At 44.8% G+C, this 25,556-nt stretch overlaps 1 protein-coding gene and 1 long non-coding RNA gene across 5 annotated transcripts in view; one reads left to right on the top strand and one right to left on the bottom strand.

Annotated features, from left to right (window-relative positions):
* Positions 1 to 1,952: 1,952 nt before the first annotated feature.
* Positions 1,953 to 7,026, bottom strand: LOC142603653 (uncharacterized). The gene is made up of 2 exons (XR_012837547.1): positions 6,951 to 7,026; positions 1,953 to 3,791 (listed from the first exon to the last, which is right to left on the bottom strand). It is a non-coding gene; the product is annotated as an uncharacterized LOC142603653 (long non-coding RNA).
* The window catches only part of ZNF423 (zinc finger protein 423), a 237,676-nt gene continuing 216,529 nt past the window's right edge, over positions 4,410 to 25,556 (top strand). For 3 of the 4 annotated variants that reach the window (XM_075765392.1, XM_075765393.1, XM_075765390.1), the window contains exon 1: positions 7,173 to 7,886. In XM_075765392.1, the coding sequence (XP_075621507.1) occupies positions 7,847 to 7,886 (40 nt within the window). In that variant the 5' untranslated portion in view covers positions 7,173 to 7,846. Of the gene's footprint in view, positions 4,552 to 7,172; positions 7,887 to 25,556 lie in introns of those variants that run through there. The other variant, XM_075765394.1, reaches the window with a different exon arrangement.

Genomic DNA, 25,556 nt, shown 5'->3' with positions numbered 1-25,556 from the left:
GCTAAACCTTTTCTCTAGATAAAGAGGAATCTTCTGTCTCCGGAGTGTAATTCTGAACATCTCATAAACATTACACAGATACATGGCACAGATATTTATAATCATAGAAAGAAACAAGGATGCCGAATATATGGGGGACATGAATCACTCCTAATGCTGGAGGTCGATCCATAATACCTTAAATAAGTACTCTGAGTCCAAGTGCTAATTATCTGCTAATGGGGTATTTGTTCTCCTTAAGTTATGTAAAAGTACACAGCATTCAGCTTGAAGAGTGCGCTTAAACGGCTTTGTACTGGTGGAGAACGAACAGCCCTGAAGGCTGCTGCCACGGTTTGCCTTGGAGCCCCTGGATCCCCTTGCTGAGCTCCTGGTGCTGCCCTCGCACTGCGCTTGTCCTCTCCTCCAGCCTCTCCACGCTTTGCCCACTGCCCTTGCCATTTTAGCTGACTTTCTGTCTCCTCATCTCAACATTATCCTAGTCAGCAATGCTGGCAGAGATGTAAGTAAAATTATAAATCCTATAGCATGTTTTTTGGCCGTGGCTCCTGGTCAAACAGCAGTGAAGATGCCTGTTGAGTACAAGGGGCGCTTCCACCCAAGTAACAAAACCCCAGAAAGTGAATGAGCTCTTTGATCTCAACCCTGGTAAGAAGGGGTCTCAGTGGGCACAGTGAACTGCTGTCGTGGGGAAGGACATGCAGCGACCCATCCTCATTGCAGAAATGTCTGAGCTCGGCAGAGCTGAGTTGATGTTGAAGAGCAGGCAGGGGCCAGGGGCTTGTGCTGGAGCCAGCAGCTGGATAGAGACCTTCATGTACCTCCACCAGCCAGCTCACCCCAGAGCCATCGAGCACCTTGTGTGCACCAGGGCTTTGCCCTCTTTTAACTAATTCAAATTGAGAATGTATTTTTTATTCCTTATGTCCTTTGAGAAGCAGTACAGATCCGTGTCCAGCAGGGACAAAAGGAACCCAGAATAAGTTGATCACAGAGAGGTATTTTCTCTGAGCTGTGATAAAAATACAGAAATGTGATACTTTCTTATACTAAACATCGTAAGTTATAAAGTAATATTATAATGCTATGTTATCTTTATGGGAATATTCAAAAGGCAGAGCCTAGAAAATTCTTTGTGCTAAAGACAGTTTTGTCACGAAGTGCAGATCCTCTGCCTGACTCCCACACCATTTCCTGCAGCATCTAATTGGAACAGAGGCCAAAATGAATACTTTGCTCGGTGAACTACGGAAAGGGAAAAATACCTGCTTGTATTTGTAGGGTATTGCATGGCCTGTATCTTTAGCACTGTTATCAGTAATGATTGTTTTCTTGTAACTGAGCGAGGGGGGGTGTGTGTGCGCTTCTTCTACAGATGGGTATTTTGAGATATTTGAACTAAATTCAGCTCCAGTGTGTGACAGTATTTTTCAAAAAGTGTCACTAACTGCACCACTTACTCTGCCTTGATTTCAGACTATTGTATGTCTTTAACACAAGGAAGAATGATTGATAGAAGTGCGTGCCATACACAAGTGAAAAGGAATTTAAAATCACCGTGCTTATTAGAGATGTATGAATGCTAATGCTGGTGCACATGGCTTGCATGCACATGGAACAGGCTTGCAGTCCTGTGCATAGTAAAATGTGTTTCACAGTGAAACTTTCACTTTGTTTTTCAGTGCTCTTGGATAACGTCTCAATCCCTTTTCACTGTAACTTCCCAAAGTGTAAACTCAGGTGTGCTGGCTGGATCCTGCCCGCAGACACACCAGCGGCTCTTCACATGAAGCCTTTCCTTTCTGTGCACATCCTCCCTCTGGAGCGCCTCTGGTTGCTGCTGCTCTGTAGCCCGATTTTCAGGCTATGTCAGCCCTCTCTTATAACTGAAATGTGGGATGCTAGTTATTTGGAGGCATTAACTCAAGAACACCATAGAAACTGGGCTGGTATTGTAGTCGGGGCTTTTATTCAGGTTGTCTGATGCGCTGTGGATGCCGCCTGCCTTTGTGTGCTCCTGTCCCATGTTTATCCCGATGATGCCTTTGTGTTCCCTATTTGACATATTTTACTGTAAATAAAGAGCGACACTGTCTTGCAGCTGTATCCACTGTGACATTTGACTCTCTGCTGAATGAGTGCATTGTGCTGTGTGCTTTGGAAACATTATCGCTTTTTAAGAATAATCCAGTCCTTTAATAGTTTCCTGTATGTGCCTATATTCCTTTGCAGATCCAGAGAGCTCAGGTATTCACCCACCTCTGTCAAACCTCAGCCAGACTGGTTCCTGCCGTGCTGAGGGCTGGCAAGGGTGGAGATCCGGTGGGCACCAGGGTTCAGCACGGGTTGATTCCAATTTTGCATGGTCTTTTTAGCTGCACATAACCCCTCTGATCAAATGTGCTGTACAGCTTTTCCCAGGTAATTAGCATTTTGCCACTTTTCTCCTAGATATTACGTAGCATCTCTTCATTAGGTCTACGCGTATTATACATTCTTTAAGGTTGATTCTGTTACTGGCTGCTCCAGAATTAAGGTGATCTTCCCTGTGTTGCCTGGTCATTTGGTGTCCACCAGATCAGTCCTTTTATGTGTTGAAGATATTCCCCTTTTTTTTACTTTAGAAAGTTTAAATCCTTAATGAGGGTGGATTTCTTGAAGCAGGCTTGGTCCATCGGGTGCCTAACTCCCTCAGTCCTTGTTGACCATCCCAGCTGTCATGAAGATTTTATTTTTGCCTTTACACAACTGTGCTATTTTTATGCAACTTGTAATTTCAAACTGATTCTGAAACACTTTCAAAATAATTATATCTATATATAGAAATATATAGGGGTTTGCTCTCAGTATTGAATGCCAATAAATCTATATATTATAGAGAGGCTGGTAGTTCTGCCTGCATTTCCCAGAGTAAGGGCGAATCATCGGTTTCCTATAATGCTGCCAGGGTGGAACTACCTGAGATAACATTGTCTGGGCCAGCTCTCTGCCTTAAACATAATTGTTTGGGGAAAACTCAAGCCAAAGTGCTAATATTCTGGATGCTCTCTGTCCGGTGTGGATGGAATAATATCCTGAGATAGCAGGATGCTGTAACCACTTTCCAAAGAGAAAAGGGCTCATTGCTAGTCTTGCTATGGTTAGTATCTTCCTGAAAATGTCATCAAACTTTAAAAATTATGTTCACCATGCATGCACATGGCAGAAGAGAGCAGAGCAAAATGAAATCGTCATCTCAAGTTAGTTGGCACGATAAGCGAGTGCATGTATCGGTTTTCCCCTACGTGAAAAGGGAGCATATTTGTACAAGCCCTGGTGTCTTTGAGGAGGAGCGTGGCAGCGGGCAGAGGGGCAGGGCCCACCACATCCCCCCAGATTGGGGCTTGGTGCCTCCGTGTCAGCCTCACAGGACTCGGATGGGAAATTTGATGGCGGAGGTGGAGGATGCTGTAAGGTGTCGGTTGCCTCCACCAGTAAATCCCATCTTCAGACAAGCTGTGCTGAGCTCAGGGGTCTCTGCTGCATCTTAGTACTGGTTCCCTCTCGCCAGCAGCTGCATTGTGTATAGTACAGGAGCTGTGTCATGTATAATACAGGACAATGACATCCCCAAAAGGGGTTCCAGGCAGAGAATCCGGCATCCAAATTGCCCCAGCGACCTGACGAGACGTGGATGTCATCTGGAGCTGCAGGAGAGCTCTTGGTTTTCTCCCGGAGAGAACAGCTCTGCACTTTGGCACTCTCGGCTTTACGCTTTTATTAAAATTCCCCAGAATAAAAAGGAAAGGCATCTGTGAGGAAACAAGATTGATAATAGATTCAAAATGTATTTTTATTGCATTCTTAAATTACCATAATTAAATTAAATTATTAAATGTATTTTTATTAAATTAGCACACAGGCTGGTGTCATTTGCCTTAAATATTTTAATAAAGCCTGTGAAGTCTTCCCTTGTTATTAGCGCTCTTGGAATGTATCTATTTAAATGACAATGTGAGTTTAAGTCCTGGCATTGGGAAGAGAGCCTGGATGGGTGAACTCTGCATTTCTCTGGGGGGCTCGGCAGGGTTACAAGGCTTTCTTTGCTCAAGAGTGGCTGTGGGACCAGAGGCTAGGGGAACCACATAAACTCCCTGTGCATATATCTGGAGGAGATACACAAACGATGTGTTGTGACAATAGAGCAGCAAAGCATTTAGGCACATGTTGAAAAACTCTGTGGAACAGAGATGTACTTACAGAGCAGGGCCTGGAGGAAATCTGTGTATTGCTGGGTTTGAAGATAATAGGGAGGGATGAATTAATAATTATATATATGTGTACTACCTTTAAAGACAGATTTATGTATGTTTAATTTTTTTTTAAGCCTTCCTGCTTTCTTTAGCTATAAACTGGGTATTTTTCAACAGATGCCAGCACGGAAAGCAGTGTTTTCAAGGGTGCTGCTGCTTTGATGACAGCTGTGAGAGTGAACTTAAACCATTTTCACGGGAGGGGTTCGGGATGCTCAGACCAGGATTCTGCACCTTGCCAGCAGTTGCTCCGAACCAGGTAGGGACTTGCAAATAAACCTCACTGCCCTCCAGCAAGAGAAAAGGTAAAAAAAAAAAATTAAAAAGAAAATTTATAGATTTCTTAGTGAATTGAAAAATGGGGAAAAAGTTGTAGAAATGGTTCATTTTAATTGTGGCATTTAATATTACTCTAAAAAAAGAATAGAAAATGTGAGGGCAGAGGGCTGGATGGCAAAGGGGCTCAGGTTGGCAATGGGGCTTGGGAATTACTTGCCAAGCGGAATGTGTAAAACTAAGGTTGAAATCCCCTCTTTGCCTGATTGCACGGGGATTTGAATTTGGGTCTCTGAACTCCTCTGAGAGTGCCCAACCGCCGGCACATTCTGGGATGAGAATCTGTCCTGCTGAAGCTGTTCTGCTTTGTAAGAATAATTAAATATTCATTGGGCCAGTGAGAGAACAGAAACAATTTGATAGCCTGGGGATTAAGCCTCTCCAATAAGATGAGGATACAGAAGTAATTCAGTTCCTGATCTGACTCTGATGCTGAATGGATATGCATCTAGGGTCACACTGACCAAATTTACCAACAATCCTGGTTGCATTTTTCAGTGTATCAATATCACAACATTTTTTTTTTCTTGTCAACCCTGATTATGTCTTCATAGAAACTGGTATCCCATCAGCTTTTGTAATGGTGAATCTCCGTCGACTAGAGTTATCCCCATTTTTTATTGGGATCAGAATCGGGGCCACAGGCTCTTTAACAATCTTTGTCTTGGGTTAGCCTCTCTGAACCCCCAATTTGATACTTAGCGCAGTAATGTAGCGGAAGTATATCTTGATTATAGCAGTGTTATAGGAAACATTTTTTACCATATGTCCAGTCTATGGTGGTAATCTGGAGTCGTACAGTAGGAGAGAACTGTAGAGTTTTATTATGACATTAATAAACCAAATAGTTTCTGTCAAACCTTAAGAAACCAGAAAATCACCACTAAACATCCATTCAAATGCAATGCTGCATTAAGAAAAATCTTTGGAGTTCTGTACTGAATTTGATCAAACAACAAACTCATTCCTGAGTAGTTTGGGTTTCTTTTGGTGTGGGGGAAAAAAAGAAAAGAGGAAGACGTTTTCCAGGTGAAGATCACTAGCAGGGAAGTGGTGCCTTCCCATAGCCCCCTGCATCCCTCTGATCCGAGCCCATGCAGGACGGGCAGAGCGCTGCACCCCTCCTGCTGCCCAGGGGCCTGGCTCCAGATTGGGGTACTTCTGCCAGGGCTGTTTTCACAGGATCTGCAAATACCCCCCCCCCCAGCTTCCTTCCATTAAAGACACCTCCTCTTTTGATGTTTGGATATACAATCACCCAGGCTCTCATAACGGCACGGGCCCATCACGTGCAGGGGAGAGGATGCTTGGAGACGCGGTTCCTCGCGCGCTGGTCGGGGTACAGTAGATGAGGTGTTTGAAGTGCCTTGTTCCTACAAAGCAGTAAAGACTGCGTGAACCAAACAAGCCCTGTCTAAGTGGGAGAAGAAACTCATCGAACGTTTATCTTGAGCAATTTCATTCATAACTTGGCAGCGAGTGCTCCGTGGGATAACAAGTTTAAAACACTTAGGATTTTTCTAGAAGAAACCTTCCCAGCAGAGAGGCGCAGGCGACTCCAGCTCCTGCTAAATTTAACACGTTGGGAAAGGCAAAGTAAATAAATGCTCCCTTCCAGCTCTCCAGAAGCAGCCGAGGGGCAGAAGCGGGGGGTGGGGATACACCCCCCCCCCCCCAAACTTTTCCCGCGGCCGCTGAGCCCTTCGCATTCGGGGGAGATTTCGCCGTCCCCCCCCGCCACGATGCAGATCAAAGGCAACTCGACCCGCCACCGCGGGGGGCTGCGCGCTGCGGGATCGGCCGCGGAGCCACCGCCGGCCGGGCGGGGCGGGGGGGGGGGGGGCCGGGGGGGCGGCTCCGCGCCGCTCCGCGCCGCTCCGCGCGGCGGCGGCGAGTCCGGTCCGCGGCGGCGGTCCGCGTTTTGCGGGCGGCCGCTGTATTTCCCGGGCCGTCCATGGCTCGGTGCTGTTGGCTCTCTCTCCGTCTGATCGGCGCAGGCTGCGCGGGGCTCCCTACGGGATCAGAGCGCTCCCCCGCCGGGACTCCACTCCTCACATCCTCCTGCTGGGACTCAGCTACATTTCCAGCCAAGCCTGGCTTTATTATGTGTGTCTGCACTGCAGCCCCAGCAGCAAGATCAGGAGGAGGAAAAGGAGCCAGGACAAAGAAAAGAGAGGGAGGCTGGCGAGAGCTAAAGAAAATAAAAACCCAGGGCAGCAGCGGCAGCAGCGGCAGCAATGAAGGCAGGAGCGGTGCCACCTTCCAGCGAATAATCCATGGAGGCAGCTAGCGGCCCCGGCATCGATGCAAAGAAGCACTTACCTTGTTCCGCGAAGTGCGTGCGTTCAGGGGAAGGCGGCGGCGAGCGCGGCCGGCCGCGGGGAGCCCACCCGCCCGCCCGCCCAGCTCCGCGCCGCGCACGGCCGGCCGCGCCGCGCCGGGGACACGGGGCTGCCGCCCCTCGGCCCCCGCGGCCAGCATAAAAAAGGACTCGTCGCCCTCCCCGGCCAGCGGCGGGGGCGAGGAAAGGGGAGGCAGCCGGGGGCGAGCGGGCAGAGAGGGAGGGAGGGGGCCGAGCGCGGCCGGGGGAGGATTTAGGAAAATCGCAACAAGGTCGCACCCCCGGAGCGCCCCGGATTGCCGGGGCCGGTGCTCGTCGTGGGTCTAGACACTCAATTCTCCCCGCGCGCCCTCCCCCACCCCAAACCCAGGGACCCCGCGCAGGGCTCCGCTTTTTTTGCTTTTTTTGCTTTTTCTTTTTCTTTTTTTTTTTTTTTCCTTTAATTCCGAAAGTGCGAGCCGGACTGAGAGCCGCAGGGCGCCTGCAAACTTTAAAGAGAACAAAAAGACGGGTGGGGGCGCGGGCCGGGCTCGCTTTGCGTTGGTAGTATTTGCACATCCAAGGAGGGAGGGGGGGGAAGGAAGGAAAAAAAAAAACCCACAAAGGAAAAAATTGCAACTGTTGCGCCTGTGATTTTATTTTTTTTTTTTTCCCCGGGGGGAAGGTGCCCGAGGGGGTGGAAAGAGGAGTTGAACTTGCCGCATTGCAACAGGCAATAGAAGTGAGAAAATCAAATAATCGATCCCGCTGCTGCTGCTGCCGCTTCGCCTCGCAAAGTTTGGGGGGGGGGGGGGGGGAGAGAGAAAGCAGGGAGAGGAAGGGAAGGCAGGGACGGGAGGAAGACGAGGAGAGGGAGGACGAGCCACGGCGCCCGGACATGTCCAGGAGGAAGCAAGCCAAGCCCCGCTCGGTGAAAGGTAAGGCATCCTCCGCCAGCCCCCGCCGCCGCCGCCGCCGCCCGGCCCCGGGCAGCAGCCGCCACCGCCTCCGCCGCCGCGACGCGGCCAATCAGGACCGGGTCCCGGCTTGGCGGGGATTGCAAATCCCCCCCCCCCCCCCCCCGATACGGGCCGGTGGTGGCGGAGCCCCCCCTAGAACGGACGGCGGGCGGGCGGGCTCCCCACGCGGGGCGGATGCCGCCGTCCGTTCCGGTGGGGTGCGTGTGTGGGTACCGCGGTGCCGGCCGAGACTCGCTGGTGACACGTGTCGCGATAATTGATGAAAGAAGCCGGTAGCATCGTTGAGGCGGGGAGGGAGGAAAGTTTCGCGGTGATGCTCGGGTGCGGTGGCGCATCAGTGAGCTGGGGAAGGGAGGAATGGAGCACACTCGTGTTTTAGCCGGTTAGCTTGAAATTAATGTTTCTTTATGATTGGGAATAGTAACGCCGTCTGTTTCCTCTCACTGTCCAATGCGCGTAACGGTGGTGAAAAAAGGGGAGAATTTAACCCGATTTTATAGATGAGGGTTGAAAACTTGCTTGGGCTTGAAGAAACAATAGCCAAATTTAGTGAGAGCTGCATTAATAAAGGTTAAACATTAAACTTTGCGTATTCTTTACCATCCACAGCGAAGGAGTGTTTAAAACCTCCTGTTTACCTCTCTAAGAAAACAGCTGCTGGCAAAACCTAAAGGGAGGGCCAGGACCAGCCCTGCGCCGTATTGCACGTCTTGCCAGCTTTTTGACTTTTAAGTGAATTGGTGCGAGAGGGGAAGGAGTGATTTCCGAAGCCTTTCTCTCCCAGCCACGAGGAGGTTAGCTGATGTTGGCTAAGGTTTTATTGTCCTCTGCACAAAGCAGAAGTCGCAAACTCAGTGGTCTGGGGGCTTTGTTGTAGAAGCACAAAAGGATCATAACTTTCGATGCCCCCGATGAAACAAAAAGTCAAAAGCGTTCATAATTAAATAACTTGCGGGTGGACAAAATTAGCATGCAGTGAATCGACCAGCTAAAGAAGGAATCAAAACCTCATCCAGGGCCATTTTATATAATTTGCGAAATACCCACTCTTTAACAGATGACTGCAATGTAAGTCATACATGCTTCAAATGTTTATGAAGTTTTTGTAAAGTCATTCCTTCATCTTTATACAAAACCCTTAATCATTTTTCCCCCAGACTAACAGTACCTTTTAGCATTGTGCTGTGGGGCAGGTTTGCAGCGTGGCATTGTGACCCTCTGCAATCCCGGACAATCTCTGCCACAGGAGCTACTTCAGTAATTGGTAGATGAATGTTGCAGTCCGTGGGCAGAAAAAAGGGCAGAGCTACAGCTGTTTCTAGGGGATGCTCTGAAATACGTTGTTTGAAACTAAAAGGATCGCAGTTTGAAAACAGTGGTGCAGGCCTCGGGTCATGACTTCCCTTGGATGAGGGGATCACGTTTAGTGGCCAGGCCTCTGGAGTTTAAAATATTTTTCTGTGCTAAAGTGTCACATTTAACGTTCAGGAAATAGTTTTATGTCAGTGAAATCCTTACTTGCTCTAGAAGATCAGTTAGTAAATATTGACATCTCATGCCGTAATAACGTTACATATTTACTGTTTGTTAGTCATTTGTTTTCTACCTCATTACTTTTTAGATAGCAATATCTGTCACAAGAGGTTGATACTTCATTATGAAATTTTGACCCTAATTCTAATACAGAACTGATCACTATTTAGAACAGCGTTTTTATGAGTCGAAGCAGGTAACTTACTGGCAAGTCATAGCTAAGAAACATTATCCCTGTAATACAGAAATATCTAGAAGGTCTTTGCAACAGTGAGCTGGGTGAAGCCCAGTTTTTAAGGATTCTAAATATTTCTGTAGTCTCTAGGTACAAAAAATGTTTTTTCAGCTTCAGCATAAACTGGCTGTAAATTACAGATCTGAGCATGAGCTGAGTAACAGGGAGTCTAAGGAATGAGCTGAATCTGAGTGAAATTTGGGATAATAGGAGACAACTCATACATGTATGTAGGATAAAGAATTTCTTCCTTTCCTTATGTTCATCCATATCATCTGCTTTTAAAAAGTCCGTCATATACATTTTGTGGTCTAGGGAGCTGGCAACCCAGTAGATTGCCACAGTACACGTTTCCATGGAAATAATTGAGATGTAATAAATAAAGGCATTCTGAGGTCACAGGTTTCCCAATTCAGCTGAGAAGAAAACAAGCATAAATTATGTGGATATATGTGGAGCGTTTAGGACTGAAAGTAATTTACCATTTTTCTCTTTTCCATATATTTATTTCACTTTGTATAGCAGCTTTGCTATCTGTTTACCACTACTGAGATTTGTGCATCCTTTTCCATTCAGAAAGATTACGCACTAAAATAGAATGGTGTGTGCCTGTGATGCAAGGGATTATTCTGCATGCAAAAGGCAAGTTGACTGCACGTTAACTGGGAGCAACGCTGTCTGACATTAAAGAAGCAACAGACTTTGACAGAAGTATCGAATGTTGACAACTCTTAGGTGCAGGTTATTTAAAATGAAGTGATTGCAAACCAAACCTGGATGCCAGCAAAGCTGCATGTCATGTGGCCCTTGTGCTGTATTATCAGGACTCGGGTTCAGCCTGGCAGAAACTTGCGGTAATTCCTGCAGCTGTAACTCCAGCAGTAGCCGTGGACTTTCCCCTGACATGGGATTTATGATTTGCAATACAATACGCTGATTTGTTTTGATTGTTAGTTTGTGCAAACTTGAAGATAGTAACCTTGTAGCTGGTGGTTGGGGACACAGTTCTACTTGGCTTAAAGGAACGTTGTTTCAGCTCTATGAGGATGGGGTAAAAGTAGGAGGGTTGAGTCTTTGTTGGCTTACAAAATAAACGCGTTGGTGACAGTGTGGTGGTAGCAGTGATGGAGTAAACCACTGGCCTGTTCTGAAGCTCTACTTCACATTGCAGACAAAGCTCATGAAAGTAATTTTCATTGGCACAGAACTTTCTTCTACTGCTGCCAGCAACCTCATCTGCTGAGGGCTTTATCCGTTGTCTGTAAGGAAGAGTTGTACCTTACTCAGTGGCATTAAAACCACATGGTCTTGAACCCCAGAACATCAAAACACACTGTCTGTGCCCCGTTACAAGCGATGGGGAGTGATGTCAGCACCAATGTCCTTAAAAGTTTGTTCTGTGCTGCCAGCTCCAGGGAGCGGCTGGCACCCAGTCCGCTGTGGGGGCCGAGGAGGGCAGGCATTTGTCATTCCTGTTGATTAAACGCAGCTTCTCATGCTACAATTTGGGGCCTTTGGAAGCAGCTCTGTAAAGTGAAGTGCTGAGATGCTGGTAACAGGAACTCGTGGGTTTCCAGTCCCGTGTAACTGTAATTGAGGAATTACTCGACTGCAATTTGTGTGGACGGGGCTCACATTGGCACAAGGTTTTAGGCATCAGATGCACTTTGGTTGCTGAATTTGACAGTTCTGCAAATTGCTGTCAGCTTGCAAGGGTATTTTGTGCATAAACGTGCTAGTTGGTAATCAAACTGTTTTGCAAAAGAATACACTAATTAAGTCTAGATTTGTTATCCTACTTGAAGTTGCAGAATTGCTGTCATATTTTTTTGCTTTCAGTTGGCAAAAAATGCTGATAGAAACTTTTGATTCACACCCTACCTGCCTCATTTGTGTCAGTCAAGACAAGAAAAGGGGGGTTGCTTGCTACTTCCTTAGCTGCAAAGTAAATAAAAATACTTCAACCATTTGCTGAGTTCCAATTAGTTGATTGCTATGAATGATCTTCTTTAAAGGAATGCTGTTTTACCTATCTGCTCATACAAAGGTTTGATTTTGAATGTCTTGTGAAAAGGATTCTCTTTGTCTTGATTGATGTCAAGAATAAAAGCGTGATGGTAATATCCCTTTGAAAGCTATTGTATTGTCAGCTCTGGCTGACAGCAGGAGGCCCTCCTAGTGCTATAGATTAGCGCTGTGAAAACACTGACATTTTCTTTGTTATATTGCTGTTGTTCTGCTTGCAAAGTCAATTATACAATGTCGGAGCTCAGTTACAGAGTTGACTGTGGAAGTAACAATGTCTTTCATACTTGTCTTAAAGATATAATTTTCCTTTTTTCCCAGTTGATAGAGAAGAACCTGAAGGTACTGGAACAGTACATTCTACAAATTAAATTTTGACAAGTATAATCATAATTGCCAAATACAAGAGACTTGTGCGATTATCCTTTAATTTTACAGTTCATTCAAGTTTCGGTGGAATTTTATTGATACAGTGAAAGCAGCAGCTAAAATTGATAAAACTCATATCAAATAAGATTACGGTCTTGATTGTTCTTTATCAAGTGTAGCTTTTGGGGGATTAGGAATAATGGGAGGTGTTGGTGTTTCATTGTGGGGCTGGTGCCCTGAGAGTGTTTGAATCCATGCAGTATACGGAGCACTGCCTTCAGGGATCAGCCTGCAGGTTTTAATTTTTGCCTGTGTGTTTTGCTACAAGCCTGGCAGTGTTCTCCCCTGAACTCCACAAGTCCCATTTTCCTGCCTTTCTCTCCCTCCGGTATGCTTTCCTGGACGGGGTCTGGGTGGTATTTAACTGGTTTTACCGATTGAAACTCCTGCGTGTGTGCAAACACCTTTTAACTGTGGCCTGTTCCCATTGGTCTTGGCGAAGATAACGAATAAACGTGGCCAAAAATTGAAAAGAGTGGGAAAGGTAATGCAAAAGGTTTAAATATGAACGGGGAGAAAATAGCAATCTCTTATTGTTAGTGATGCTACGTCTAAAGCCGTCAATGAAAAACAACTACCCTGTAATGGTAGTGGCTCTCAGAGTATGCCTCCTATTTTTTTCTTCAAAAATATTTGCGTACAATCAGTGCAAGTTAAAGAACATCATTCACTGCTGAATTGCTTCAGATGACACGTGCAAAAAAATAATCAGAGAGCTCTTGTTAGGATGTTAATTGTAGGATTTCTAAATTACTATTATAAACTAATAGAGTAACAAAAGATTCCACAGTTACCAGTAATTTGTCAGGATTTATTTTGTTTTTCTTCAATAATTGAAAATTAATGTCTTGAAGTGAAAGCAGATGTTCATGCCATCCTCTGAATTGGATATAAAAATGATGTTTTGTAGATGCATTAAGCTTGTGTAAATACAAATTGTCTTATCATAGATGAGGCTTTGGCTTGGTTTTATCTATTGTTTGGTGCCAAATTAACTTTTAAGCTAAACCTGGGGAAGTGATTTCAGCCTGGTTAAATTAACTACGCTAAGTGCTTGGGGTGGCACCCAGTGATCAATTATTATAGCAAATGTTTTAAAAACCCTATCATCTCACCTGCTGGCTCTGTGAATGACGATACTTTCTCATAGTGTAGAATTAATATTTACTTCTATTTTGATAAATGCACTCTTAATTGTTTACTCAGTTATTTTTACTGAACTAGTTAATTTATATCTTCCCTTCCAACTCCAGTTTGTGAAATCAGTTTAGTTCATTACAACATTGGAAAAATGCAAACCTTTTTTTTTTTTTTTTAAAAGAAATAATCTCTTGGTCTCATGCGTTAGCCTGCAATCTGTAAAAGATAATAAATTTCTTCATGTATTATAATATTCTCTTGAACAAAAGATTATTAATTTCACAATAATTGAACTGTCTTATAAAAATGCCTACATCAACCCCTCATCACTCCATCAGTATTCTCCTTAAATGCCTCTGAAAAAGGATGGCTATTATGTTCCCTTGTATCCTAGTAAATGTGCTGGAGTAATGAAATACTAATAATATAAAACCTATTACAGACTCCTGCTAAACCTTGGCTGACAAATGGTGGTGGAGGGGAGGGTCTGGTTCTGGTGCGTGCGTTGGTGGACACAGACTCGGAGGGTGCGGGTGGGAGCTGGAGCCAAGCGAGGACCAGCTCCGAGCTCTTTGTAGTGCGTGCATTTATTTAACGTACTTTTAGACCCCAGAAGTAGACTCTTGTGCGTTTTCTTTCCTGATGTCCGTTAGTAAATGCAGAGAAGCTAGTTCCTTGTTCTCTTAGGCAAATAAGGTGGTGTGAGTTTTAAGTACTACATCTTCTTGACAACACCTAGATGTATATATATATGTGCAGCAGTGAATTATGGTGGTTTATCGGCGTTGCTTTATTCTAGGGAGTAGAAGGATGTGCAGAGACTAAATGGTCTCTTGTGACATTTCCAGCTACAGAAGGCTTGAGCTTCGACCTCTTGCAATGGTTTGTTTTCTAAAATGCAAACAAAGGGACCCGACAGGGTTGGAAAGTGGGTGATGCTCTTCGGCACGGGCTCACAAATCTCGTTGTGTTACAGTGAATTGGTGTATGGCATTAGCTTTCCACTGTATGACTGACTTCGGATAGCACTGCAATACCCATCTGAATCTAGCGATAAGTAGCTTCATTATATTGTTTGCGTTTGCTTAGAAAGAAAACCTTTCCTTTCTAGCCACAGATTAGGCAACAGAAAGACCAATTTGCAGAGCTTGTAAATGCCACTTGTTAATCATATGCAGTACAATTATTAATTTTTTTTTCTTTTCCCCCTTGGATGTATTAAGTAAACTTTTTAGCTTTTTATGTAATTGAAATTTGCCCTTTTGTTACCTGGGCATGAATTATTTTTGAAATGTTGTCATTACCTGCCCTGCTGTGAGGTTTATCTCTTCTGTTCATCCTAATTAAATAAAACATACTGTTGTTCGCCAGTCTTGTGTTGAAGTGAATTACCTGCCTGAAGGCTTGCGCTGGTGTGGGGCACGCTTGTTGCAGCAGCAGCCGTTGACTAACACATTTACTTTTAGATTTTCATTTCAAAGGGCTCAGTTTGTGCAGTGTGACAGGTGAATGGTGAATGCTTTACAGGACTTTCAAGAGCTGAACAAACAGTAAAGGACTTACTGCTACCGCAGCGGAGTAGCAAGTACAAATGTAAGGCAGCCTTTGTGGCAGAGGAGTGTTTCCTTTGCTGGATAAAGGCTGCTCAGGAGACCCAAAGGGCTCGCTTGGGTATGCTGGGGGTGAAATGATCTCAGTTGTGGTCTCATTTAAACCCACCCTACCTGCGTGTTCTCCTGGGCAATTTCTAGTGGGGGTGATCTCCGATCTCTTTGTAGCATCACCCGCAGTCATGGTCTCCTTGAGCCTGGTACTGATAACGAAGGCTGCTTCAGAAGTGTAACAGTTGGAGTTTCTTTACGCAGAAGTTATTTCCAGTTCATATTAGAGAAAGTAAACAATGCGTTCAGGTTTTAAAGCAAAGTGGAGGGAAAGGTCCCTGCTTGTAGGAAACGGTTTGTTTAAGCCTCTGATAGCGCTACAGAAAGCACATTACTCACTAGTGAAATCCTGTTACGGGTAAAAGTACAAGAGTTAACAAGTCGCTGTGCTCCAGTCTCTGTTGGCTCCTGCTAGGCTCTGGAGGTTTGGTCAAATGTGGCCTAATTCTGCTTTCCAAATATTAAAAAAAAATTACACAGAGGGCAAAAAGACAAGTTCTTAATATTCATATCCTGGGAAAATCCTAAACCAGTATTTTTACCCCCTCCAGTCCCAAGGCTAATCAAAATTCCTTTGTTTCCACATCTACCATTAAAATGTATGCCTCCCTTGGTTGTCTGCTGACTGTACAACTTTAACCACTCAATCAATTGGGCTCACAAAAGCTGTTACTGGTTTTACATAGCATTTACCCACAGGTAATTTAGAGATGGGGGTGAGGCTCCAGGCAACTTCCAACAGGACTGATACATTAGCAGCTCTGCTCGTTCTTGATGATCGTCACCTGGCTGAGCTGAGGTTTTCTGCCTTACCAGGGTGGTAGGTTAGCCAAGCCTCTGCCTGGTGATTGCTGCAACTTGCTTCACATGGTGGTGAACCCAGTGGTAATGAAGATAATGTTAATAAAGGCGGACTGGCTGTATCCTTTGAAAAGAGGGTGTTTGGTGCAGTGTTGAGATGAAATTCTTCATATGTGAGTATCTAGGATCTACTTCTGTAGTTTTTAGGGTGGGTGCAATTTTTTCCCTTGATGCTAATTGGAGCTGGATTTAATGTTTAAATGTAAAACAACAGAGTAAGTCTAAGCTCCTGGAATCTACTGTAGAACTAATGGTGTTAATCAAGATTTCTGTTGATGTTGGAGGACTGTGAATAGTCCTAGGCTTGTATCAGCCATGGAGTGAGACCTTTGTCTTGTTTTGGCAATAGTGTTTCTTGCTGTTCTCAGTAGGGATGCCATTTTAGTCTTGTTCTGGCATTGCAATTGAAAGAGCAACAGAAGCAAAGAAATTTGATGGGGATAGTCACTTGGTATCCAATGCTCTGGTACTGTAGAGAACATCTGCTGGTGCTGTGAGATTGCTGCTGGGGGGATTTCTAGGGGAGCACTAGGCAGGCTCAGGGTGCGGAGGATGCTGCAGTTCTGTGAGAGTTCCCCGATGGCATGGGAGGGAAACCCAAGAGACCTGGCTGTGTTTAACATCTGTTAATGTAAGCAGGTACGGATTTATGTGAGCAAAACTGACTGTGATTCTGTATCCTTTCAACCTCCTGTCCCCAAAACTGGAAAACTAAAAGGAGGTAGAGAAAACACGTGGTAGAAGCATGAACTTGATACTTGGGGAGGTGGAAATGCTAAACAGAGAAGGATGGAAGTAAAATAGGGAAACTAGGAAATCTGTTGCTGGTGTTTGAGTATGGAATGTGCTTGATGATTGGATGCAAAGTTTTGGCACAGAGGTCTACTTACCTGGAGCTGCATCTATACTATTTTTAACTTTTAGTTTAAACACTGAGAGAAGGAACAGATCTGGAAGGTGACTCCAATTCCATGGAAAAGGGTATGATTAAGTATAAGCAAAGAAGAAAACACTAGAAATGTAAACCACTGAAACAAAGTAGCTTTTCTGCTCTTGACAAATGGTGTTTGTGCTTTCCTGTCTGGAGGAGTGTATTTGTTGTGGTTTGTAGCTGTTTTCTGTTTAATATAGAGAAATTTGAGGACAACTGCAATGGCAGTCATTAATTCTGGAAGTCTCAACTATTATATGATCGTGGCAGCATCTGAACTTGGCCTGTGAGGACTTCTAATTGTTCAGGGTTTTGGAGGGAAGAGGCGGTCAGGGTGGTAGCTGGAACAAGTACACAAACACATATATTATGTGTGTTCACATGTACGTGAAAGAGAAGGCCTAGAGGAATAGGAATAATCTTTTGTTAGACTAGCTAACATGGTTGCAAAATGCAAGGAAGTTTTTCTGATGCACAAGCCTGCCTTCTGCTCTGAAAAAAAAGCAGCAGCCTTCTGGCTGTTTTACTTGATAGGTAAATGCAGCTTTGTTTTAATTTACTTATTCAAACTCTTACTCAAATTTCTCTTGCTTCATTAGATTACGCACATAAATAAAGATATACTGGATTATATAGTAACGCCAAGCTTGTCCATTATTTACTGCTGAATTCTGTGGATGCGTTTTGGTTGGGTAATTTGTTTGTGGCCTCCTTTATTTCTAGGAAAATGGCATGCCTTGCCCTTTTTTTTTTTTTTTTTTGCTTTTACTGACCAGACTGTTCCCCCAGAGGGCATGTGGGATGTGGCAGAGTATTGAAAATACTGGGATGGAAAAGTAGAGAAGGAGGGCTGTGTGTGAATTGCACCTTATTTATGTTTATGCTAGATTTATATGGCAAAAATAGCGTGTTTCTGGCAGTGATACTTAGTGGGCATGTAGTAGGCAACTCTGGGTGAAAAAGTTGTTACCCTGAGATGATTTTTTTTTTTTAAAGATAAAGAAGTACTTTCAGTCTAACTTTAAGCATCCTTTAGGAGCATGGTACAATATATTATGAGACATTTTAAAATGAAACTGTGAGTGCTTGCCTTTGGATCTTGTACTGAGTCTCACCTAACACTCGTGTATGAGTCCACTGATTTGATTGCCTTCATTTCAAGGGTGTTTTCTTTCCTGCTTGATAACAGATAAGTGAGATTTGTTTTAAAGCTCCCATTTGGTTTATGTTGATTACTATTTTTGGTCTTAAATGAACACTCAACAGAGAGCTGCTGGCTTTATTCTTCTTGATATAAGTGAATTCAGTAATAGACCTGAATTTAAAGGTGAGGGTCTGGGAAAAAAAACACCCCTGAGAGATGCTCGCCAGAGCCATGGTGTGACTGGTTTCCAGCGCACCGAGGGGCGCTGTGGAGCGGGGAGCTGCTGGGCAGAGCCCTGCCTGCAGAGCCCTGCCTGCAGAGCCCTGCCTGCAGAGCCCTGCCTGCAGAGCCCTGCCTGCAGAGCCCTGCCTGCAGAGCCGCCAGGCTGCCCAGCCGGGTGTCCCTGGCTGCGGCGGGAGCTGCTGCTCCAGAGACCCTGGGGGGACAAACCCCCTGCAGTTGGCAGAAGGATGCTGCTTCAGTGGTGGGGCTGTTAGCGGCGTGCAGGCAGATCTCCTGCAAGCAGGGTTTGCGGGCGTCTCTGACGTGCACCAGGAATTCACCCAAAGACCAAATGCATATTTTTATAAAGAGGTATCTTGGCTATGATTTTTCCTCCTTGCCAGTGGGTCTATATTCAAAATATGGCTCCAAAGAAAATGCATAGAAAAATGAGCTTTGATTTGTCACCTGCTGCTGAACCACCCTGTCCTCCTTGAGATGCCAAGTTGTAAATGAGGTTTCTGTATCGCCACACACGGCCATCCAAGAAGCATTCTGCATGTTGTAGGTGTCAGTGGCACAGCTGAAGACATCAGACTGGTGGCTTAAAACCTGCTGCTGTCTGATTGGCATGAGCAAAGCCAGCACAGCCCAAAAACTGAGCAAACAAAAAGGCAGGTAGAAAAACTGTTTTGGGGGGTCCTGGCTGCCTCCAGAGCAGGGGCTGCTCAAATCTTTCTGTCCAGCAATGCTGAGGAAAAAGTGAGTGAAATTGTTTCTTTATACTATCATTCAGAGAGCTGTTGAAAAATTCCCTTAAAATTAATCTTTAGAAATGCAATGTTGGTTCTACAAATTTTATTTTGGAGAATAGTGTCTTGTCTGGCTGCACATCCTTTGGCCTTTTCCACTGTGCGTGTGTGTCAGAGCACCAGGGACAGCAGGTATCCCAGCTGACAAGTGCAGCTTGTCTCCTAGCAAACCTCAAACCACCTAATGAAAGCTTATCTTGAGGTAGAAATGAAAACTTTGATATTTATTTATTTAAATCTACGGACAGATGATGATGGGTTGAAGGAAAACTAGCCCAGCTGTGGGACTAGTAGGGAAACTGGCCATTCCCAGTGCCCTTCCACCCAGGAGAGCAGCCACTGCTGTTGTAGCTGCCCTGGCCAGGTAGAGGCAGCTGCCCTTCACCATAGTGTTTGAGTGCTTGTATTGATTAGGCAGCTGCAAATTAATAATAGTAGGAAATAATCCTGTCTTATGCAAAGGTATTATCGTACATAACTAACTTTGTGACACTGTCCTCTCCGCCTTCCTTCTCTCCTGTTTTCTTCCCAATATCTGTAGCCTGTGAAAATGTTGGAGTCTCTTTAGCAGCTTTGCTTCCCACAGCATTTCTCCTACCTTGGAGCTTGGGAAGCTTGAGAGTGTTTTGCTTTGGGGGAATCCCTACAGGTAGGCTTTCTTCCCCAGGTGGAAACCTCTTCGCTGTTTTTTCCTCCCTTGAATCTTTGCTGGTTTTGCTCCTTGCAGTTATGCAGAACATAACCACCACACCGCAGCGTGTTAGCAGAGCTCCCTGGGTCAGTCATGCCTTTGGGGAGGGAGGCAGGCAGGGGTAGGACACAGCCTGCCTGCAGGGTCGTGTGCCTGGAGCCCAGCCTCGGCCACTGCTCAGCTCATGGTGAGACTTGCCAAGGTGATGGCAAGGAGGAGACGTGGCGGAATCATCCTGCTGCTTTGGGAAGCTGAAGGCTGTAGGTGCTCTTATTAGAGGGAATTTATCTGTTCCTCTGTCTTTCTTACTGTCTACTGCTGGCTTGACTCGATTTTCTTTTATTGGCACATCCCAACAAGTTTGGTTTTTTTCTGAAGATTTTTTTTAATTTGATGTTGCCATGTTGGAAAAACGCATACCGGCCCCTGTTAAACCCCACTGCCTTGGAAGGGAGTGTGGAGATGAATCCTGGTTGGTTTGCAGCTGCTGTTACCTTGCACTCAGCCTATGAAGCTCTAGTAGTTTTTGCCTCCTGGCTGCCTGGCATGGTCCCGTGGCTATGCCTGCTGCTGCACGAGGTGAGGCCCAGTCTGATGGGGTTTGTTCTCCCTTCATTTCTGGCTCCTTGTCCTGCTGCCCATTTAGCAAATGACTTTCAGGAGCTGATTTTACACACCATCCCACTGAAAAAGTAACCCTCTAGCTCTCTGCTGGCTGTAGATGTGTCTGGTGTGTGTTGGTGCAGCATGGGCAGGGCAATCATCCTTGCCAGTGTTCGTGCGCCATCAGTTTGGGTCAAACCTTTCTGAAAAGGTCTTCTGCTGGGGAGGCTGAACCATGGCTGCTTGCACAGGATGTGGGTGTGTGTGTCTCCATCTGCAGTGGGCTGATGGACAGAGCACAAAACCCCTGCAGATGTGTCCAAGAAATGACTGTTGTTGAAGTGAATGCTCAAATCTATGGTCAAGTGAAGGATACAAAGCCATGTGAGCGCAGCCTGAAGAAGTTCACTGAAAGTGATGAAGAATAGAGTCAAGTTGCACAACTGCTTGCTGCTCTCCCTTATGTTCATGCAAGAATTGGGTGTCCCAGTGGAGGTGTGAGCTGTGGAGCATTCCATCGTGTCCCAGTGCAGTGGCTGGGCCCTGCTCCTCTTCCCTCTCTGGGTGGGGATCCTGGCCGAGTGGGCAGCTGTGCTTTGGAAGCAATGCAAAGCAGAGAGAGAGACAGCTTCTGTCGTGGGGAAGAGGGAAGGCACTCAGAGATCAGAGTTTGGCCAGAGTGTCTCACTGCTGCTGTGCTGGTAGAAGTTGCTGGCAGCAGTCTCACATGAGGCAGCATTGCTGGAAAACAATTTTCTTCTCTATTCTAACTTAGTGGAAATAATGCCACTAAGAAATTAGATTATGTATCTCCAGGAAGAAGGGAGATTTGGTATTTGCTTTTAGCTTGCACCATAGGCTGCGCTACTGTGGGGTGCACATCACCAAGTGGGTGCTCCTGCTAACCCTGGCACTTAAACGCCAGCCATTCCTTTGGCAGATGCTGGTCTACCTCCTGTGCTCGGATCGCAGGAGATACAATGGTAAACCCCAGCTCTTTTTGCTACTTTTATACTGGCTTTTTTCTTATGGGTGAATTTTGACTGCGGTTGACTCAAATACCACCATGTCCCGTAACCTCACGTATAGGTTAGCTCACGTTTCTGGAGTTGCAACGTGGTGATGACTTTGCTTTGGGCAGCAGAGGCTTTGTCTCTAGCACCCGGCATCCTTGGGCCCACCCAGCTGGTGACGGGCCTGGCCTCTAGTGTTGCAGCAGTGGCTTGTGCTTGTTCGTGTTCTTATTTAGATTATCTCTCATGTGGCAAATTTTGACGGCTTTCCCCTACTGGGAAAGGGCTATCTGTTTTTTTTACTTCTTTTCCCTTCTTGTTTGCTTATTTGTAGTCATAGGAAGTAAAAAAAAAAAAAAAAAAAATCCCTTTGCCAAGAAGAAAACAAACAAACAAAAGCCCCGAAGCAACCACAACATTGTACCTTTCCTTGCTTTTTAAAAAAATACCTTGTAAGTGTAACTACTGATGTGTTTTTTTTCTAGTAGAAGCTTGTGATTCAATGTTAAACACATGAAAGAATAAAATAGGGTGGTTTCTTGTGTGTTTTCCTATTTATTATTGTTCAGATTTGGGAAAACATTGTGGTGTGAAAATATGAAGAGATGCCTCTTATAAAGGAATAAGAGAGTAAGATGTTTAAATAACTCGGTGTGCTTGTGCAATAGTATTGGTTGGGCTGCAGTCTGGACTCTCGAACAACCTTACTTAAAAAAAGTTGCTTTAAATTTCATAAATATTTCTATCTCTCTTCCTCTCTCTCTTTTGCAATACCTAACATACATTGTCTGTTCTGCTGTTAACTCCCCGATGCAGAATTTCTAAGTTTGGGCTAATAGAAAATTTGGAGGATTCTTCATTATCTGAACCTCTTGAGAAATACCAAATATGTTCCAGTAATTGTGGTGTAGTACAACAGGGAGTCACACTGGCAGTTTGTTGGAAAGGGTTTTTCCTGTAGTTATGAAAACCATACAACTATTAAAATCCCCAAAACTGAAACCGTTGGGATTACTCATATACTTACAGTTAAGCGCATGCCTAAAGGTAGATATATTCAGCATGCTGGTTTGACTTGCGTTTGATTCCTAGCTTGAGAATATCAGGAAAAAAAATATTTCTCAATCACTTCAGTTTTTTGTGCAGCCTTTTTGTTCTGTGCCTACATGGCTGTAGCGCGCTGGGCTGTGGCTTATGACAAAAGCACCTAGGTCTGCCACAAAGCAAATTATTAATAATAAAGAATGGAAAGTTTGCAAAATAGTATGATACTCCAGGCTGTTAAAAGTCTTGGAGTCAGGTTTCTTCCCTCTCGCAATCTCTTCTGCCCCTGCCACAGGTCCTCAATGAGTGCACGTGTCATGTAACTTTTCTCTCTTCATCTCAATTTTTTCTGTCTTAGTTGTGTGCAAAGATGGTATGACATTTCTCCCTTGGAGAGGAGCATGAATTTATTAGACGCTGTGAGAAGCTGGATAGGTAAAAGTGAAACAAAACACCAATATTATAGTTCAGGTCATAATATTTGGGTTTGCTTTGTGGTTATTTCATCTTCCCTGCTCTAGAAGATTAGTTTTATAGAATAGAATTAACAGGAAAAGCTAGAAAGTGATGCTTGTTTTATAGCTACAGTATAAAGACTCCTGTCCTCGCTAAGCAATCTCTTGCTGAGAAGTTGTTGGTTGCCTTGCTCTTCTGTCCACAAGGTAGAAATAGGGAGCTGCTACTATTGCTTTGTTTTTCTCTTAAAAGCTTCCTTTGATTAAATACTTTTTATCTTATATGTGACTTTCTCTTAGAAAGCACTGGCAAGTGTCTGGAAGTGTCTTGATATATCATCCTAAGGAGTAAGTTAGCACACCTATTCTTATTAAGAAACAAAATGCGTTTTGTGTCTGTGAAACTGTGTAAACAATGTGCTTTGAGCCAGAATTTGGAAATATGCAGGTTGTGGAGTATAACTAATAAAAAATTGTTTTTGTTGCACTTCTTTAAAGAAAATCCATTTGTAAAGTATCAATATGTGGGGGAATTTAATTTTAAAAACAGTCCCAACCACTTCGTAGAAAAATATAATGCAGTACATAAACTCATTTTAGACACTACTTATTCTACCGTGTCCCATTAGTTGCTGTTTGCATAGCGCTTTGAAAATGTAAAGCGCTATATAAGTGCTTATTATTACTACATTATTATTATTCTCCCTCTTGAAAAAAGACCCTCTAGGGAGAGTGAGACTTGCTTTGCATTTCATCTGTAGTGCAGATCCCACAAGAAATATAACCATTTGTTTTGGTTTTTGCATTCTTCCCTCCCCACTTCCACCCTTCTGGAAAAGAAAAAAAGTATTGTGTTTTAGAGATTAGAGTTCTTATTTAGTTTATGCTTGGTAACTGCACCAATGAGAGCATTATTTGAAGACATATTAAAAAAAAAAATCTTAAAATAGCTTTTTATTCCAATCTGTGCAATAAAATTAATTGCCACTCTGGTCTCAGCCCCTGTGGTCCATGGGTGCTGCAGAGGCACCTCTCCCAGCCTGGGCACCGAGGGATAAGCAGGAGCTGGTGATGATGCCTTTTGCTGGGGCCCTCCTGCCTGGCCTGTTCGCCAGTGTGGGCGCAAGGACAAAAACCACTGAGTGAGGTGAGTACAGGGATAGTGCCAACAAAGCCTTCGAAGAATTTCCTTCCTATAGAGAGGAAGCACTACAAGTTTTGCTGTGGTATCAGAACTATTGTTTTTCCCTGTAAAGAAAAATTCATCAACCCCTCATCTCCTTTACGCTCTTTTAACAGCAGCCTGTATCACTGCAGGACAGCAAGATTTCAGTTTAGGTTATTTTAACCCCCTATATCCCTTGAATCCTTATCGTGAGAAGGGCTTTGTGGGCAATGTTAACTACTTACATCCTGAAATTTGAGAGTGATTCCCTGTGCCTCTGCATTATACACTGTGCCATACCATGGTTGATGCTATAATTGTGGCCAATGAAATTTGGAGTTGTTTTTGCCCAGGCACCCCTAGACTTACATTGTCACAAACTAGGGAAGCAGTAACCATAAGCCTTCTTTGAGTGCAGTGAGGAATATGTCACTCCTCCTAGTTTTACCTGTGTTACACTGCTCTCCAGTGCTCCAGTCCCTGCCTGCCCCTGCACTCAGTGCCCCATGATGTAGCAGCTCCGCTTCCAGCGTTCCCTGCCTGTTGCTGCTGTCAGCTGCCTTTTGGGAAGAGATACGGAGGAAAGCAAGAGACCTTGAAAAGCATGCAGGATGGGAGAACCTGAAGATGATGTTTATTACAGAGCATAACCTGACTTAGATTTGTGACTGGATTTGGCCCTCGGTTACATTGCCACACGTGGCCACTAAATAATGAGTTCACATGCAGCATTTCAGCTTGGTTTCCAGCAGAAATGGGGTTTTATGCAGCCATCCTTATCTGTGTGTGTGTGCATACCCTTTGGTGGTAGTTCAGTTGGAGCTGGCGTCCTGCAGGGGGTGGCAGTTGCTGGTAGCTGTGGTCCCAAACCTCTACAAACAACGACAGGGTGAAAGAAGGGGGAAACCCCCAAAATTGACTGGAAGACTTCAGCAAATGCTGAGGAGCACTTGCACTACTGGTGTGGCTGCAGGAGGGGCTGAAGCATGTGGGAGCGGGGATGTGGTGACAGGTTGGGCCAGTCCTGGTCATATTCAGAGCTCCCTTTCCTTTGTTCATCTAAAGTGATTAATAGTTCAGCTGTGTGACTGACCACATTGCCAGGTGTTGCCTAAATCAAAGCTGAAGTGTAAATTGTGGCCTGATAATGTAAACCCATGTATTGTGTTATTTTAGAAAGGATATGTAAGCCTTGTCAATGCAGGTCGGATGCTCTAGTTTCAGAGAGGAAAGCATCAGGCTGCAGGGATGGGGCTGGTATTAGCTGGGTGGGACAAGGGATGGGAAGGACTTTGCCCACTAGACTGCATCCCTCCTGAAGCTGCTAGCCCTGAAATTACTGCCCAGGAAATTGGCCATGGGCAAGTTTTGATGTTCCCAGGGACTTGTCATCCTCACAGCAAAAAAATTCCTTCCTTATATCTAGTCTGAATCTACCCTCTTTTAGTTTAAAACCATTACTGCTTGTCCTATTGTGATAGGCCCTACTAAAAAGTCTGTCCCCGTCTTTCTTTTAAGCCCCCTTTAAGTATTGAAAGGCCACAATAAGGTCTCCCTGGAGCCTTTTCTCTAGGCTGAACAACCCCAACTCTCTGACTGTCGTCATGGCAGAGGTGCTACAGCCCTCTGACCATCTTCATGGCCTCCTCTGGACTTGCTCCAAT

This window comes from Balearica regulorum, chromosome 13 (assembly GCF_011004875.1).
Source record: "Balearica regulorum gibbericeps isolate bBalReg1 chromosome 13, bBalReg1.pri, whole genome shotgun sequence".
NCBI lineage: Eukaryota > Metazoa > Chordata > Aves > Gruiformes > Gruidae > Balearica > Balearica regulorum.
The sequence above is the reverse complement of the archived record's forward strand: the minus strand, read 5'-3'. Positions and strand labels throughout refer to the sequence as shown.